This window comes from Gossypium hirsutum, chromosome D10 (genome assembly GCF_007990345.1).
Source record: "Gossypium hirsutum isolate 1008001.06 chromosome D10, Gossypium_hirsutum_v2.1, whole genome shotgun sequence".
NCBI lineage: Eukaryota > Viridiplantae > Streptophyta > Magnoliopsida > Malvales > Malvaceae > Gossypium > Gossypium hirsutum.
Genome location: NC_053446.1, coordinates 19,849,296 through 19,869,714, shown reverse-complemented (window position 1 = coordinate 19,869,714; position 20,419 = coordinate 19,849,296). Strand labels below are relative to the sequence as shown.

Sequence of the window (20,419 nt, the reverse complement as noted above, 5' to 3'; positions counted from 1 at the left end):
TTCGGGTCGGGCCCATAGCTTGGCCCGGCCCGAAATATGGGCCTAAGATTTTGCCCAGGTCCGGTCCGGGAAAAAAATCATAAGCCCGGGCTTGGCCCGGCCCATTTTTTATTTTAAAAATTTTAAAAAATTAAAAAATGTATTTTAAAAATATTTTAAAATTAAAAAAATTAAAAAAGTATGTAAAAAAATATTTTTAAATTAAAAAATAAATATATTTATTATATCGGGCCGGGCCGGGCCGGGCCCGGGCCAAAAAAGTGGTGCCCGAGGCCCGGCCCATTTTCTAAATGGGCCTCGTTTTTTTGCCCAAGCCCATATTTCGGGCCTATATTTTTACCCAAACCCTCCCATATTTCGGGCGGGCCGCCCGGCCCATGAGCACCTCTAATTCAAAGTGAGTTATTTTCTTTTTAAAAATAAAATCAATTTCAAATGAACACATAAACACATCAATAACATTTTAATAGGCATAATAAGATCAGAATAATGATATACCAAAGAAAAGAATAATTTAATAAGTCATACATAAGAATACTAGCATTAAGAAAAAATGTTATCAAGTAAACATCAAACATGTAGTCCATATATATAAAAAAAGGGTGAATTTTAAGATATAATATGAAATAAAACATTAAAATACATACAAGTTATATCAAATTTTCATAAAATATATATATTAACAAATGATGAATTAAATAATAAGATGTTACATTTGAAAACAAAAGTTTATAATGAATTTCTAAAAAATAATGTCTAATAAATTTAAAATAATATTAATTTGAAATATTAAAATGATACTAAAAAATAAACTACGTCAAAATAAAACTAATTTAATTTTAAATTAAGTTAATAAAAGCTTAGTCGAAATTGAAATGAAATAAAAGAAAAAAACGAAATAAAAGAAAATAATGGAACAAAAATTACATTGAAATTAAAACAAAATTTAATTGGTAGCAAACATAAATAAAAGTAAAAGGAAGATAAAATTTGTACTGGATTAAAAACCGAGGGACTAAAACTGCAAATAAACGCATAAGTGCAAGGATTCAAATCTGATTGATAAAACGACGTCGTTTGTCTTTGGATCGAAATGAAAACAAAATAAAATGTGTGGTACGATTTTAAAACCTGAAGAAGAAACGATTTGAAATAAAATCTAATGCGAAAGGACTTATTGCGCAATAAACCCATGAACAAAAGCACGCGGATCCTGCCCCGGGTCGGGTCACCGCGCGGGTTGCAAGCCTCTAAACGGCGTCGTTTATAACATTCTATAGAGACTAAATTAAACCCTAAAATCAGCAGATGTTTTGATCGTTTAAAAAACAAACTAAAGACCTCAATGCTTCCAAGCGCCGCTCCGTCCTTCTGTATCCCCGTCCGATCTTCGATGATGACGAAGTGGACAAGGATTCGGCGTCGCGACAAAGGTAATAACCTTTAACTCTTCTTCTGTTTCATTTTCTTAGGCGGTAAATAAAACAAATCACAGAACTAAAAAACGAAAGAGGAACAGAAAAAAAACTCAAAATCACCTTCTCAAATCTGATTTTTTTTCTTTTCTTGATTTTTTTCTGTATTTCGGTGTGCGTAATTAAAAAGAGGAATCCTCAGTACATCAAAAAATAAGGCTTTTTCTGTTATCCTCATTTTCTTTGCGCTTTTTTTGTTGTTTTCTATTTGCTGCGCTGTTCTTGTTCCATTTGTTACAGGTACAGCCTGGAGGAGGTACGTGTGGACCTGGCACGGAGGCGCAGCACGCGCGGGGTCTGACTCTGCTGCTGCGCGAGGGCAAAAAAAACTGCTGCTGCTGAGGCGCGAGAGTATTTCAGAAACCCTAGGGGTTTCTAGGATTCGGGTCGTTTAGTTCGGGCTTAATTGGGTTCGGGCTGTAGCTGGGTTTAGGCTTGTTGGGCTATTCGGGTCTTAATATTTGGGCTTGAATTTTGGGTTTAATAATTTGGGGTTTAATGGGTCTAAGTATTTAGTTTGGGCTTTTGGGTTTTATTAAATTTGTAATACTGGACTATATTATTTGGACCATTGGACCTTAAATTATAATTTTATTTATTTGGCTTTTTATTTTTATTTACATGTTTTTTTATATGCATGTGGGCTGGGCATAAATTGGGTATTACAGGTATATCAGACAGATTATGTACCGAAATGGTACAACCAAGCAAGTGGAGGGTGGTGCATAGGCAGCACCACCCTAAAAATCTAACATGTTTGACTATAAATATATATATTAATAGTGGTGCCTACTTGATAGGCGACACCACATTTGTACCGGAATAGTATAGAACCTGTATTTTTATACGGACGTAGTGCAGGGGTATGGTGCCTACCTGATAGGCAGCACCAGTGACCCCTATTTGATAGGCGGCACGAATATCAAATCCCCCTCATCCTGCTCAATACTAAATATCTGTTAAAAAAAAGTAGAACATAAGGAAGAAGAGAGGGAGAAGAAAGAAAGAAAGAAAAGGTATTTTTATTTTTATTGTTATTTTCAAATAGAATAAATTATGATGAGAAAAAAATATTTTGTTAGTATTATATAGTTTGTTTAGTGTTATTTTTTTGTTTTGTTTTAAAGTTATTTTTTTATTGTGATTTGTTAGATTATAAATGTAAATTTATATTAATTTTAAAGTTATTTTGTTAGTAAGTTTTGTGTTTAGATTAATTATTTGTTTAAGGTTTATTGTGATTTGTTAGGTTATGAATCTTATGTTTTAAAATTTTTTAATATATTTGAAAGTTATTTTGTTAGTAACTATTATAAAGTAATTGTTAGTTAGTGATAACAACAGAAAAAAATAAATAAATACTGAAAATCGAAATAAAAATATTTTCTGTCATAGATATTGTTAGAAATGGCAATAAATTTGATATTGCCTCATGAGACAATAACTTCAACACAAAAGGATAAGATGAAGAGAGAATTGCAAGATTACGGAATGAAACCAGAAAAAGACATCGTTCAACACCTTATTACTGTAAATTAAAAGATGCAAGAAATGTTATGGAAGTGTCATGAACTGATTAAAAAGAATAAAGTGCAATACTTAACCCTTAGAAGGACATTAATAGAACGAGAGCATCAAATCATTTTAGACCAACTTTGGAAGATATTAGTACCACGAACCTATTGGAATCTAGTTATATACTTCATTAAGTTTATAATCTCTTATGGTGCAAGGAAAATAGTGAGACAAAGTGTAGGTTCAGAAAAGTTGGCTGGGAAGCAAAATGTGTTTGACATACTATGGATGGATAAATTAGTTGTTAGGAAATTACCAAGAGAATTTCTAAATTCAATACCCATTATAAAGATTGAAGAGGAAGAAGATCCTGAGGAATTTCCAAATTGGATTGTCGAAGATAAATTTGAAGAGAATTCAAAATTTAATATAGAGAATTTCCCAGAGGAAGATACAAGATCGGAGATGGAAGAAAACGTAGAAATGAATTTAAGTGGTTAAATGTAAAGATAAATGTTCTTTATGTACAAAATGATAACTGAAAAAGTCTAAACTTATGAAAGAAAAAAAAATTGCATATTTATATAATTTTGGTCTCTTTTTATTCATTAAACTTTTTATGTAAGTATTTTTTTTTTGCTGTTAGAAATTGTTTTGAGAATTTTTATTTATTTTTTAACTGATTGAGTATTGAAGATGAATAATCAGTTTTTCGTATGCGTTTATTTCGATGGAATAATCTTGACAACAGCCGTTGGATGTATATTTGAATGTCGCCAACAAATAACAATGTGATTTAATAGAAATGTCTCATTCGATGATATGAAGGAAAACATTAGCACAAAAATTGTTAAACGTTGTGGGAGAAGGATCTCGAAACTTTTATACAAGTTTCCAGTTTCGACTGATCCCATCAAATTAGGGGTGAGAAAAAACTCGATTCGACTCAAAAAAATCGAAAAAAAATCGAATTTCAAGTTAAACGAATCGAGTTATTCGAGTTAATCGAGTTATTCGAATCAACTCGAATTTTTTTTTCGAATTTCAAGTTCGAATCGAGTTGAGTTTTCGAATTTGAATAACTCGAATAATTCGAATAATTCGAATATCAAACTATAATATTTTACATTTTTACCCTAAACTCCCAAACTTTTTTACTTTTCCCTCAAAACTTTTACTCCTTCCCACTTTCCCCCCAAAACTTTTACTCCCCTCCCCTCCCAACCCCCCAATCTACCCAAAATCCATTTCCCACCAAAATTTTACTCTTTCATTTACTTTTTCTCAAAATTTTACTCCCGAAAACCCTCAAAACCTTTTATTTTCCCCCAAAATTTTTACTCCCTCCCACTTTTCCCCTAAAACTTTTATTCCCTTCCCATCCCACCTCCCATCTACCCCAAACCCTCCCCCCTCCAATTTTTTTTTTAATATTTTCCCTCCAAAATTTTACTTCCCCTATTTACTTTCCCTCAAAATTTTATTCCCCAAAACTTTTTATTTTCCCCCTAAACTTTTACTTTTCACCCTTTACTCTCAAATAAAAAAATCAAAATTATCCAAAAAAAAAATCACTAAACATAAATAGTAATAATTTTATTTATATATACTATCTATATTATTAAATTAAATTTCATATTTTATATTATTTATATTATTGAATTGTTTAGTCATATTGAATATTTATATTAAAATTGAATTCTTAATTATGCCATAAAATATTCGTGTTAAAATTTTATATTGGTATCAATTTCACATTTTATTTTTAAAATAAAATTTATTAAAAAATCATATTTTTATATTTAATATATTTTTTAATTCCAAAATACATAGTGACAAGAATCTGAAGATAATTGAAACAACTAAGCAAACAAATAAGCTAACCAGTATATAAAAAATTAATAAATAAATTATGAGGTGATGAAAGTTAATAAAAAATTTGATTAAGTTGGACAAATTTTATTACGATGGGTGACAATGGTTATAAGGACCCAAAATTATTTTTTAAAATTTAACTCGAACAAATATATTCGATTCGAATTCCATCTCACTCGACTCGATTCGAGAAAACTTCAAATAAAGTTAGGATGATAAAATGAGATTCGAAAACTCGATTAACTCGAAAATTTTCGATTCGATCGAATGCTCATCCCTACATCAAATTCATTGAAATAGAACTTGTAGATGATGAAGACGTGGAGATAATGATCACTTTTTATTGTGGGAATCGGAGTGACCAAAATGCGCCAATTCAGTTATTTGCTGAGTTAGCTAGTATGGAGCCAACTGAAGATCTTACTGTATTAGGTGAAGAACATGGAGCTCAAGAACCGTGTATGGTGGCTCCAATATCGTACGTTGATAGTCAATCGACTATACACAAGATCAATATCGATCTTAATGTTGCACCGGATATTGATGTGGTTGGTGATGATGAATACGATAGTAGTGATCCTTGTGATCACGATGTCGATAATGATAGTGATCCCGATGTGGACGAGATCCCCGATAATATTGACGATGAATACGCGAATGACGATGGAAACATTAATACATCTTCATTCGGGAACTAGATTCGACGTATTGTGATACACAATAATCCTGGGGCATACATGTCGCTCATAGACCCTGATGCGACGCATGTAGCCGAGTTCCCAGAGTTCCCTGAAATACTACCTGCTCACTAGCTAGCTCAAAGATTCGACAAAGGCTTTCGCTATGGTCATATGACTACAAACTTGGCAGAGGAAATAAACTCCGTGTTGTTGAAAACACGACATCTTCTGATTTCATCTGTCTTCTCGGTTACATTGTACAGGTTGGCTACCTTGATGCCAATAATGGGTCAACAACAAGTCAACCAGATAGAGGGGGCCACGTGTTTGTTGAAGATGTCAGGGATGCAATGTATTTAATCTATACTACAAAGTTTGTTCCAATTTTTAATGTTGCAATTAATCTAATTTATGACCAGAAAATTTGTTCCAAGTTTTAATATTGCAATTAATCTAATTAAATAAATACAAAGATTGTATTTTTCTTGATTTATTTTTTTTAGAATAAAAAAGTACAAACTTTGTAATATTTAAATTGCAAGAAACCCCTAAAATTGATGGTTTGATGGTGTGGTCCTAGGGGTATATTTCTGTGGGGGTTGACATTCACGTTGTGGGTGATTGAGGCAATCAACATTCTCTTCAGTCGTAGGTGGGAGTGTGCGAAACATAGAAGAAAAATTATATGCCTCGAATGTCATCGATGAACTTGAGCCGAGAGGGGTGCTATAATACGGTGGATACGAACCGAGAGGAGTGCTATACTACGGTGGTACCAGACTGAAGATATCAAACCCGAAATGATATTCGAGTCTTGACGAGCCCGGAAAATAGTCATTTACCTATAACTCTGGATGATAAGAACTATCCCTGAAATGTGTATGCGACCGCTTGGGATATAGCTCAGGCTCTGACTTTTGCTCTGGCTCGGGCTCTAGCTCTAGCTCGTATGCCCCAAATCGATGCATGTGCGGGGGGACTACTGTCGATTGCCCACCAAGTAAATATGGTTTTCCAAGACTAGAGAACCATTATTTGTACTCTAACGATGCCTCCATATTGAAAGAAATATCCAACTGAGGTCTCCGTTCCATCCGGTTATGCCACACTATAATATGTTTCTGGTGAACAACTGTAACACCCCTAACCCGAATCTGTGGCAGGAATAGGGTTACAGACCATTACCAGAGTTTACAGAGTAATTAATCATACATTTCATATAATATAACATTCATATCAGAAATGAATCGAAATCATACATATTGTCCATGATACGAGCCCTCAGTGCCCAAAATACACATTAGAAACAAGTCGGGACTAGATTGAGTACTCAAAGAATTTTTCAGAAAATTTTAAATTTTTTTCAAAGTTGCAGAGGATACACGACCGTGTGGCCAGGTCGTGTGACTCACACGGTCAGGAAACACGTCCGTGTCTTAGGGACGCAATGGTTGCAAATTGTCGGATAGCGAGGTTGATAAATGTAGAAATATATTCACGACGTCTTGAAACGTTTCGAGTTATAGAGACCATCAGTCGTCGACCGGGTATACCACCTAGGTCCTATGGAGTTTATCTCCGAAACAAACGGTGCGATTGTAAGAGGTTCCGAACACTTCATTATCCATGTCGTGGCAGCATGTGCTAAAGTCTCGCTCAATATTGAACAATTTATCGATGATGTGTACACCCTCGAGCGCACATTGCATGTCTAGGAGAATAAGTTTCCCGTCTTGCCTGACCTGTCTATGTGGGAGGTGCCTCCGACGACTTTCGAGTTTGTCCCAGACAAAAGGTCGCATGGGAATCCGAAAGGTCGTCCTCAATCATCCAAAATCTGTAATGAAATGGACATTAGGGAGAAATTCGAAGGTAAGTGTTGTGGATTATGCAGATTAGCTGGTCATAATCGGAGTAAATACCCACAGCGAAACTACCATATTGGACAATTGTCACGATTGGGTAGGAATTGAGTTTATGTAATCCAATGTACCTCATTTATATTACAAAGTTTGTTCCAAGTTTTAATGTTGTAATGTATTTAATTTATATTATAGAGTTTGTTCCAAGTTTTAATGTTGTAATGTATTTAACTTATATTAAAAAGTTTGTTCCAAGTTTTAATGTTGTAATGTATTTAATTTATATTATAGAGTTTGTTCCAAGTTTTAATGTTGTAATTTATTTAACTTATATTACAAAGTTTGTTCCAAGTTTTAATGTTGTAATGTATTTAATTTATACTACAAAGTTTGTTCCAAGTTTTAATGTTGCAATTAATCTAATTTATGACCACAAAATTTGTTCCGAGTTTTAATATTGCAATTAATCTTATTAAATAAATACAAAGATTATATTTTTCATGATTTATTTTTTAAGAATAAAAAAGTACAAACTTTGTAATATTTAAATTGCAAGAAACCCCTAAAATTGATGGTTTAATGGTGTGGTCCTAGGGGTATATTTCTGCGGGGGTCGACGTTCACGTTGTGGGTGATCGAGGCAATCGACATACTCTTCAGTCGCAGGTGGGGGTGTGCGAAACATAAAAGAAAATATATATGCCCAGAAACGCCATCGATGAACTTGAGCCAGGAGGAGTGTTGTAATGCGGTGAATACGGACTCAGAGGGGTGCTATACTACGGTGGTACCGGACTGAAGATATCAAACCTGAAATTATATTCGAGTCCTAACGAGCCTGGGAAATAGTCATTGACCTATAACTCTGGATGATAAGAACTATCCCAAAAATGTGTATGTGACCGCTTGGGCTATAGCTCGGGCTCTAGCTCAGGCTCTAGCTCGTATGCCCCAAATTGATGCATGTGCGGGGGGACTACAGTTGATTGCCCACCAAGTAAATATGGTTTTCCCAGACTAGAGAATCATTATATGTACTCTAACGATGCTTCCAAATCGAAAGAAATATCCATCTGAGGTCTCTGCATCATCCGATTATGCCACACTACAATATATTTCTGTTGAACAACTGTAACACCCCAAACTTGAATCCGTCGCAAGAACAGGATTACGGACCATTATCGGAGTTTACAGATCAATTAATCATACATTTCATATAATATAACATTCATATTGAAAATGAATCGAAATCATACATATTGTCCATTATACGAGCCCTCAATGCCCAACATACAAGTTAGAAACAAGTCGGGACTAGATTGAGTACTTAAAGAAATTTTCAAAAAATTTTGAAATTTTTTCAAAGTTGCAGAGGATACACGGCCGTGTTGCCAGGCCGTGTGACTCACACGGTCAAGAGACACGTCCGTGTCTCAGGCCGTGTGGGCATTCGAAATAGGGACACTTAGTCGTGTCCCAACCTATGTCCATACCCGTCTAACTCTCTAACTTGGGCCACAAGGCCAAGTTACACACCTGTGTGCTAGGCCATGTTGAGCATATTGACATACGCAATTTTAAAGATATAGAGGACACACGGCTGTGTCACCTGGCCGTGTGTCACACATGACTAAGACACACGCCTATGTCTCTGCTCGTGTGGACAAAAATAGGCAATTTTTAAGCCAAATTTCTCACCCAATTTGGTACCAACCTAAACACAAAAATTTGCATATCAATAAGCCATAACAAGACATTCAAATCAAGATAAAATCAAGTCTTAAATATAAAATACCACCACATACAACCAACTATCCAAACTCACCTAAATGACCAAATACATATATGCATATTCAAACCACATTTTAGTTTCTTTCATTCTACCACATCAATCACACATCAAACATGATAATGTCACTTATATATATGCATCAAAATATACCAAACTCAAGCCATATAAGTGGCTAATCTCAACAAAACAATTATATGCCAACATTGGCCAAATTAACCTATACATGCCATTATAACTGGAGTTAATTTGCTAAAAGTACCAAAAGTGCCGATGGATAGTGTGAAGTAGCTCTGAACAGCTTCCAACTTGTACGAGCTTCCGAATTACTATAAAACATGGAAAATAACACAGAGTAAGCATTTAAGCTTAGTAAGTTTGTATAATTCAGAATTTAACTTACCATTTTTTCACATTTAAGGTAAGCATACAAATATATCCAAACCAGCCAAAAGCCTAAACACATGTCATCAACATGTTAGCCATGTAAATAATATATAGGATCCAACAAGCATGGATGAATTCATCAAGTAATCATATTTCACGAATTTCATGTATATATCAGTAATAGTTCATATAGAATTCATATAATTTCATAACATAACTGTGCCCGTTAAACCATTTAAAATATCGTTGCATGCACGGGTAGTACACATGAAGTGTACTAAAATGTAAACCGTCAATTTATATATATGTATGCTCATACGAGCTGTAAACGGAAAGCTCATCCGAGCTAAATAACAGGAAGCTTATGTGAGCTGAATAACAGGAAATTCATGCGATCTGAGTATCGGGTAGCTCATTAGAGCTGTGGTGAGTCTGCAACACATGCAAGATCCCAACCAAATCGGTAACCCTAATGACATGTCATTTGTATCCTACAAATTTCATAAGGTTCACACGAGACTCGATAATCATCGAATATGAAATCGGTATTTATTCATGGTAATTGTACCATTCACAAAAAAAAATCAATTTAACAAAAAAAATCAATTTAACACATATAAATGTATAATTTATTTACACAAACTTACCATGACAAATGTACGTAGATACGAAGGCGACTAATTTGATATTTTTTCCTTTATCTTGATCTAACTCCGTACTAGGTCTATCAAGATCGATACGAATGAATTTAACTCAATTTTATATAATTCATATTCAATTTAGTACATATTGTATCAGCCCGTTTTCAGTGCTATCGGAACAATGGTTTTGAGACCACAAATTTGAGTCTAAAAAGAAAATTATTTTAACATTATTTCATAGTCTGCATTATGATTGAAATATCATATAAAAAATTTGTAAAGAAATTTTGCCAATTACATGTTTAATTTAATAGAAAGGACCAAATTGCATAAAGTTTAAAAGTTGGATTCTAGTTGCTATAGGTATCAAATAGCTATAGAACTCAAAATTTGAGGTCATTATATGGTAAATAGACCAATTAGTGGAGTTAGTAGATAAGTGTGATGATTCATAATTGGAAATTTAAGAAAAGAAAAGGACTAAATTGGAAAGAGAAATAATTAAAGATGATAAAATTTAATATCATCTTATTTCATCCTCTTTCCCAAATCAAAATATATGGAAACCCTAGCTATGGAATTTGTGTTTTGAGCAAACTTATTTGGCTCAATTAGGTTTGTTTTCTTGTCCCGTTTTAAGTAATTTTTTCTAATATCGTAATAACTTAATCCATCTATCTTGGGGATTAATTTGTAAATTTATCAAAGTGTTAGGGTTTTTCCATGGCTGAGTATGTATGATTTATGAACTTTTATGGTATAAAATGAAAGGTTGTTGATAGATAAACAACTTTTGTAAAGGGAATTTTGATGAAATTATGATTTAGGGACTAAATTGAAAAAAAAGTAAAATTCATGGAAAAATTCTAAATTTTGTGAAATACATGGGCTGCTATTGTTACATGTAAAAATTGAATACGCTTGGAATAAGGATTAAATTGTATGAATTTTATTTTTCGAGCCTAGGGATGAAATTGTAATTAATTAAAAGTATAGGGGCAAAAAGGTAATTTTTCCTAAGCTATGAATTGGATTGAATTGAGTATGAGTTGTATTAAATTAATGTTAAATGCATTCGTATAGATTCGGATAGACCAAATACGAGTTAGATCAAGGAAAAGAAAAAGTGTCGGATTAGTAGATTTTACATACACGAACTATTATCGAGGTAAGTTCATGTAACTAAATTGTATATTTATATGATTGAATGGAATGTTGTGTATGTGAATTGTGTAATTTTCATGTATGAAAATAAATCACATATCCGCAATTGTCAGACAAATATTCAGTCCCGTTTGAATAAATGAGAATCGATGGATGTAGGGTTCCCGAATTGGTTGTGGTCCTGCATGTATTGCGGGCACATCACAGCTCGAAAGAGCGTCCCGTTATTAGCTCTCATGATCTTCTTGTTATATGGTTCTTACGTGCTTCCCGTTAATAGCCCTTCGGAGCATCCGGATTGGTTGTGATCCTACATCTTTATCGAGTCCATTAATGGTATGGGGTTATTCTTTCCCAGCTGATTTGATATTATTACCATTTGATGAATTTGATATGATTCTGGGTATGGACTGGTTAACTCAGCATAATGTCGTGGTAAATTGTAAACAGAAGCATATTGAGTTGAAATGTCAGAATGGTGAAATGCTCTGTATTGAATCAGATAAAATGGATGGGTTGTCTAATGTGATATCAGCCATATTAGCACAAAAATATATCAGAAAAGGGTATGATACTTATCTTGCTTATGTGTTGGATACCAAAGTGTCTGAATCAAAGATTAAGTCACTGGCAGTGGTTTCTGAGTATCCTAATGTGTTTCCAGAGGAGTTACCCGGATTACCATCGGTCAGAGAAGTTGAATTTTCTATAGATCTTATTCTGGGGACAACACTGATATCTATAGCACCCTACAAAATGGATTCTACAGGATTAAAAGAGTTGAAAGCACAGTTGCAAGAATTAACTGACAGAGGTTTTGCTCGACCTAGTTTTTCACCTTAGGGTGCACCGGTTCTGTTGTTAAGAAAAAGGATGGATCCTTGAGATTATGTATTGACTACCGACAGCTCAACAAAGTTACAATCAAGAATAAGTATCCACTACCTCGTATTGATGACTTTTTTGATCAGTTAAAAGGTGCCACAGTGTTTTCAAAGATTGATCTTCATTTTGGCTACTATCAATTACGAGTGAAAGACTCAGATGTACCGAAAACAACCTTTAGAACCTAGTATGGGCATTATGAATTCCTTGTAATGCCGTTTGGTTTAATAAATGCACCTGTGGTATTTATGGATTTAATGAATAGAATTTTCAGACCGTATATGGATAGATTTGTGGTGGTATTTATTGATGATATTCTGAAATATTCTCGAGATGAAACTGAGCATACTGATCATTTGAGAATTTTTTTGGAAACTCTGCGTGAGCAACAATTGTATGCTAAATTTAGCAAATGTGAATTTTGGCTTCTAGAAGTTGGTTTTCTTAGACATATAGTATCTGCTGAGGGCATTACAGTGGATCCAAATAAAATTTCAGCAATTGTTAATTAGAAACTAGAAGCCAAAAGTTTTTGGGGATTAGTCGGTTACTATCGAAGATTTCTAAAAGATCTTTTGATGATAGCTTCTCCGATAACACATTTGTTGCAGAAAGATGTAAAATTTGAATGGACTGATAAATGTCAGCAAAGTTTTGACCGGTTGAAAGCCCTATTGATTGAAGCACCAGTTCTAGTTCAGCCTGAATTGGGTAAAGAATTTGTGATTTACAATGATGCATCATTGAATGGTTTAGGTTGTGTCATACAACAAGGTAAAGTAAGAGCATATGCTTCCAGACAGCATAAACCACATGAAAAGAATTACTTGATACATGACTTAGAATTGGCAGCTATTGCTTTTGCATTGAAAATCTGGTGACACTATCTGTTTGGTGAAAAATATCATATATTTACTGATCATAAAAGGTTAAAGTATCTGATGTCGCAAAAAGATTTGAATCTGAGACAGCGCATGTGGCTTGAATTGTTAAAGGACTATGATTTGGTTATCAATTACCATTTGGGAAAAGCAAATGTAGTTGCAGATACTCTGAGTAAAAAGCCTTTGTTTGTTTTACGAGCAATGAATACCCAATTGTCATTGTCTGATGATGGTTCAATAATAGCTGAGTTAAAAGTCAAGCCAACACCTCTACAGCAGATTTGTGAAGCTCAGAAAAGTGATAAAGAGTTGCAACCTAAACGGGTACAGTGTGAATTGACTCCTGATTCAAAATTTCAAATTGGACCCGATGATTATCTATTATTTCGAGGTAGAGTATGTATACCAAATAATTCAAAGCTTATACAGAAGATTTTGCACAAAGCTCATAATGGTCTTATGTCTATACATCCAAGAAGTAATAAAATATATAACGATTTGAAAAACATGTACTTGTGGCTAAGAATGAAATGCGACATTTCTGAATTTGTATCTAGATGTTTGATATGTTAGCAAGTTAAAGCTGAACATCAGATATCTTTGGGATTATTACAGCCAGTCACAATACCGGAATGAAAATGGGAAAGAGTTACTATGGACTTTGTATTGGGGTTACCCTTATCCCCGAAAAAGAAAGATGCCATTTGGATAATCGTTGATTGTTTGACAAAGTTTGCACACTTTATTCCGGTACGTATGGATTTCTCTCTGGACAGATTAGTAGAGTTGTATGTTTCAGAAATTGTTAGATTACATGTACCAGTTCCTATTATTTCTTATAGAGATTTCAATTTACATCCCTATTCTAAAACAAGTTACAAGAAACTCTAGGTACACAATTATATTTTAGTCAATCTGAACGTGTGATACAGATTCTAGAAGATATACTTAGGTGCTGTGTTCTAGAATTCGAAGGCAATTGAGAGAAATATCTGCCTGTAGTCGAATTCGCATATAATAATAGCTATCTGTCAAGCATTAAAATGGCACTGTACGAAGTCTATGTGGTCATAAATATAGAACTCTATTGTATTGGATTGAGCTCAGTGAGAAAAACATACATGGGGTTGATTTGATCTGGGAAACCGAAGAAATAGTGAAAGTGATCCGAGATAGTTTAAAAGCAGCTTCTGATCGTCAGAAATCTTATGTGGATCTTAAACAAAAAGAAATAAAGTTTCAAGTTGGAGACAATGTATTCTTGAAAGTTTTGCCTTGGAAGAAAGTTCTCTGGTTTGGTCGTAAAGGAAAATTTAGTCCGCAATTTATCGAGCCATATGAAATTACTGAAAGAATCGAACCAGTTGTGTACCAATTGGCTTTACCACCAGAACTGAAAAGATTCACAATGTCTTTCACTTATCTATGTTACGGTGATATCAGTCAGATACTTTACATGTTATCTCTCCGAAAGATGTTGAAATTCAGCCTGATATGACGTACGGTGAGAAACTGGTCAAAATTCTAGCACGTGAGATGAAAATTTTGAGAAATAAAAAGGTAGCTCTAGTAAAAGTCCATTGGCAACAACACACTATAGAAGAAGCTACCTGGGAACTTAAGAAAACAATGAGAAAGCAATATCTGAACCTCTTTACTGGTAAGATTTTCGAGGACGAAAATTTTTAAAGAGGAGAGTTGTAACAGCCCATTTTCAGTGAAATCAAAATAGTGGTTTCGGGACCATAAATCCGAGTCTGAAAAGAAAATTATTTTAATATTATTTCATAGTTTGCATTATGATTGAAATATCGTATAAAATATTCATAAAGAAATTGTACCACTTAGATGTTTAATTTAATAGAAAGGACCAAATTGCATAAAGTGCAAAAGTTATATTCTAGTAGCTATACGTATCAAACAGCTATGGAATTGAAAATTTGAGGTCCTTATATGGTAAATGGACCAATTAGTGGAGTTAGTAGATAAGTGTGATGATTCATCATTGGAAATTTAAGAAAAGAAAATGACTAAACTGAAAAGAGAAATAATTAAAGATGATAAAAATCTTAAATCATCTTATTTCATCATCTTTCCCAAATCAAAATCTATGAAAACCCTAGCTATGGAATTTTTGTTTTGAGCAAACTTATTTGGCTCAATTAGGTATGTTTTCTTGTCCCGTTTTTAGTAATTTTTCTATTTTCGATTTCGTAATAACTTAATCTAGCTATCTCGGGTTTTAATTTGTAAATTCTCAAAGTGTTAGGGTTTTCTATGGATGAGTATGTATGAGTTATGAAGTTTTATGGTAGAAAATGAAATGTGGTTGATAGATAAACAACTTTTATAAAGGGAATTTTGATGAAATTATGATTTAGGGACTAAATTGATGTAAAATCTAGGGAAAAATTTTGAATTTTATGAAATACATGGGCTGCTATTGCTACATGTAAAAATCGACTATGCTTGGAATAAGGATTAAATTGTATGAATTTCATTTTCCGAGCCTAGGGACGAAATTATAATAATTAAAAGTATAAAGACAAAATGGTAGTTTTGCCTAAGGTGTGAATTGGATTGAATTGAGAATGAATTGTATTAAATTAATGTTAAATTCATTTATATAGATCCAGATAGACCAAATACGGAGTTAGATCAAGAAAAAAAAGTGTTGGATTAGTAGATTTTGCATACACGAAAAATTATCAAGGTAAGTTCATGTAACTAAATTGTATATTTATATGATTGAATGGAATGTTGTGTACGTGAATTGTGTAATTACCATGTATGAAAATAAATCACATATCCGCAACTGTCTGAGAAATATTAAGTCTCCTTTGAATAAATGAGAATCGATGGATACAGGGTTCCCGAATTGGTTGTGGTCCTGCATGTGTTGTGGACACACCACAGCTCGAAAAAACGTCTCATTATTAGCTCTCATGAGCTTCCTATTATATGGTTCTTGCGAGCTTCCCGCTAATAGCTCTTTGGAGCATCCTGATTAGTTGTGATCCTACATGTGTTGTGGACACACCGTAGCTCTTATAAGCATCCCGATATATGACTCTTCGGAGCTTCCCGGTTAAAGGCTCTTTCATGAGCTTCCCAATTAATTGGCTCTTCAAAGCTTCCTGATATTCGCTCGCTTGAACCTTCCTAATATTGGCTCGTATGAGCTTCCCGTTAATGACTTTTTGGAGCTTCCGGTTACATGGCTCACATGAGCTTCCCGTTTATGTGCTCTTATAAGCATTCTCGAAAATGAATTGACGGATGATACATGAATTGACGGATTAAAGATTTGTACACTTCGTGTGTACTACCCATGTATCCATCTTATAAGGAATAATTCAACGGGCAAAGTTCTTATATGAGATAATTTGAATTCGTGACGAATTATTAAGAAAATATACTTGAAATACATTAATATGATTTGTAAGTTAAATTCAATGTTATACAAACTTACTAAGCTCTAAAGCATACTCTATTTTATTTTCCTCTGTTCTATAGTAATTCGAAGGCTTGTTGGGTTGGAAGCTTGGCGAAGATATCATCACACTATCCATCGACCCATTTCGGTACAAATATAAAACTAATTTTAGTTATAATGACATGTATAGGTTAATTGGCCAATGTTGGCATATAAATGTTTTGGTTGTAAATAGCCATTAGAATGGCTTATGATTAATATGTTTTGATGTATATATATAAGTAGATTTATCATGCTTGGAATATGAGTTGGTTATGCATATATGCACTTTGTATGTAAGTAAATATGAGTATTAGGATGGCATAATGATAAATTGTCATTTGAGGTGCTTAAGAGCACATTGGTTGTATGTGGTAAAAGTAGTATGTCATGTTTATCATATGATTTTAGTATGTTTTGAGTGCTTTCATATGGTTTGTAAATGTGCAATTTATTGTGATAGGTTGATGTCAAAAATTGGGTGAGAAATATGGCTTAGAAATTATCTCATTTCGTCCACACGGGTGTGTCTCATTTGTGTGTAACACACGGCCTAGTACAAGGGCGTGTGACTTGGCCATGTGTCCTCTGCATCTTTAAAATTTCAAAACAGAATACTCAAAATTGATCACACGGCCTGGCACACGGGCGTGTGACCCCTGCACCTATTTAATGCAAATCATCATGTTCACACGGCCGTGTGACCCAAGTTAGAGAGTTACACCGGTATAGACACAGGCTGGGACACAGCCGCGTGCCCTATTTCGAATGCCCACATGGCTTGAGACACGGACGTGTCTCTTGGCCGTGTGAGCCGCACGGCTTGACCGACCGGCATGTGTCCCCTACACCTTGACCGATTTAGTTCCGACTTATTTCTAATGTATGTTTGGGCCTCGATGGCTCATACAAGGATCATTATGATAGAATTTTGGTATGAATGCTATGTGATTTGAAATGTTTATTTATTTGATCTGTAAATTCTAGTAATGCTCTGTAACCCTGTTCCGGCAACGTATATGGGTTAAGGGTGTTACACATATTTTTGGCCTAGTCCCTAGGCTCGAAAAATGACTTTCATGCAATTTAGTCGTTATTTAGGCCTAGTCAATTTTTATACATATTAATAGCAGCCCACATAATTCACAATTTTATAATTTTATCATAAATTTATCATCATTTTCAATTTAATCCCTAATTGATAATTTCATCAAAATTCTCTTTGCAAAAGTTGTTTATCTAACAACAACCTTTTATTTTCTATCTTAAAACTTCAAATTTCAAGCATACTCATCAATGGAAAAACCCTAATACTTTAACAGTTTTGTAAATTAATCCTCGAGCTAGCTAGATTAAGTTACTACAATCTCGGAAACATAGAAATCATTAAAAACGGGACAATAATACTTACCTAAATAAGTAAAATAAGTTTGCTAAAACTCAAACTTCCATGGCTAGGTTTTTCTTTTATTTTTTATGGATGATGATGAAAATGATAATAGTTTATTTTATTTTATTTTATTTATTTATCATCATTTTATCATTAATTTTCCAAAGTTAACCTTAATAGTTTATTAAATTTCTAATGATGAATAATCATTTTTATCCACTAACTACTCTAAATGGTCTATTTACGATAAAAGGGCCTCCAATTTCAAATTCTATAGTTATTTAATACTAATAGCTATTAGAACTCAACTTTTGGACTTAATGCAATTTAGTCCTTTTTTTATCAAATTAGGTATGTAAATGGTAAAATTTCCTAGCGAAGTTTTTATACTGTATTTCTATCATACATTAGACCATATAATAATAAAATAATTTTTTCTCTGACTTCAGATTTGTGGTCCCAAAACCACTGTTCCGATTTCACTGAAAACGGTTTGTTACAACAACCCCCAATTATTCCTATGTTTTCCTCTCTTGTTAATCCCGTGGATCTTCCTCCAACTACATTGGCAGAGCTGGGGTATACTGGATGCAACCAAATTGCCAGAGTACTCGATCCCCGTTATACCACTCGACTGTCTGAAAATTGATAATTGGTGCGTTAATGCACCACAGGTGTGAATGAATGTGGACAGACGAGGGTATAATAGCTGCAATTTTCGGTCTTTGATACGACATCCAAATGAACTACACGATTAATAACATGGTTAAAATTTAACATGGTTCGAGTAAGATATACAAAGTAATTACATGTCACGAATATTGAAATAGCTTACCTCTTCCCCGGCATGTTGTTCAATCATCAGACAATATGTTGGGACAGTGTATGACTTCCCGATACCCGGATTTGTACTCCATCTACTAAAATAAATTACATGTTAGAATAGTATCATTCGAATAGTCTCGTTAGAAAAAAATTCAATTAATTGCTATAAAAAGTAAAATTTTATCACCTGTTCACCAGTGGAAATACGTATGCTTGGTGCCTAACCGATGCCAAGAATGGCATCCGGTAAAGAGCCTAAGATTGCAGCAATATGAGGCATCTACCTATGTCTATGGCATCAGGCTTTGTTATCCGACAAAGCTCACGATACAACATAGCCAGAACTGTGGAACCCCAACTAAACGAGCAAACATTCTGCAAATAAGTTAATAGGGGTAAATACATCAAATGAGCCCTGTTGTTGTTTGCATCCAGCATCAGTACATCCCCTATAATATGCATAATGTATGCTCAAGTTACGCACATCACCTCCTGCTCAGTGGCATTAATTGATAAATGTTCAAAATTGGCTTTCAGCCATGAAAATCTCAAAATTGTAAATTTGGACTCAGCATCATTGGGCAAGACTCCTAGTAGGCTATAACAAAGGGCAACTAGCTCAGGTATTATACTTACGCCCGTTACAACACTCCCATCGATTGGGAGCCCAACTTGCAATGCAACATCCTCCAGAGTGACAGTGCACTCCCCACACGGCAAATGAAAAGTGTGGGCCTCCGGGCGCTAACGCTCGACCAATGAGGATATTAAATCGAACCCCAAATCAAACGTCTGGATCAATGTTGCTAACCCAAATCTGGCTAACTCCAAGTATGGCATCAGTCATTCATCCAGGAGATATCCTAAACTATTCACCCGACCCCTCAATGCGCGGTACGGGTCTTGACACTATTAAATTACAGAAAATAGTTATTATAATATAATTTATTTCTGTAAATGACGTAAAACTTTTTTTAAGGGAACCCGTGATTAACAAATAACAATATATTACCATATTATTAACTGTGTTTGATATATGATCATCGTTCTTAATCAATGAACCCATTTCGATACCTACAATTTCAAAACAAATTTCGATAATTAATTTCTAAGTTTTATGCTTTTTAAATATTTATCAAAATACCTAAATTTTATATATTACTTTTAATTACAAAAAATACCAAACAGTTTTGTCCACATCATATTTTTTGCTATACTACATTAACAAAATAAATATATCTTATAAATTCCAATTCAAACTCCAACTCAATGGTCCCATTCACAAATTTCATCTCAATGGTCTAATATTTTACCTACATAAAAAATAATAAAAATTATATTAAAATAATAAAAATAATAAAAATAACATGCCAATATAAAAATATAACAAAAACATAACATAAATTATCTCAATATAATAAATACGAATATTGTTATTATTATTTTAAAATGATAATAAGTAAACTGTATTGGTTTAAAATATATATATATATATATAATAACATGGCAACTTAATTATTGTCAAAAAAAAAATTTCATAGAAGGATTCAAGAAATTTCATTTATAATATTT

The 20,419-nt window shown here is 33.7% G+C and overlaps 1 protein-coding gene and 1 long non-coding RNA gene across 2 annotated transcripts in view; both read left to right on the top strand.

Annotated features, from left to right (window-relative positions):
• Positions 1 to 928: 928 nt before the first annotated feature.
• On the top strand, positions 929 to 2,073 carry LOC107916085 (uncharacterized). The gene is made up of 2 exons (XR_001689372.2): positions 929 to 1,433; positions 1,716 to 2,073. It is a non-coding gene; the product is annotated as an uncharacterized lncRNA (long non-coding RNA).
• A 3,529-nt stretch (positions 2,074 to 5,602) lies between these two features.
• Positions 5,603 to 20,419, top strand: part of LOC121222045 (aspartate aminotransferase, mitochondrial-like) — a 31,698-nt gene continuing 16,881 nt past the window's right edge. Inside the window, exons 1-2 of the mRNA XM_041101932.1 lie at positions 5,603 to 5,649; positions 5,736 to 5,883. Of these exons, the coding sequence (XP_040957866.1) occupies positions 5,603 to 5,649; positions 5,736 to 5,883 (195 nt within the window). The remainder of the gene's footprint in view (positions 5,650 to 5,735; positions 5,884 to 20,419) is intronic.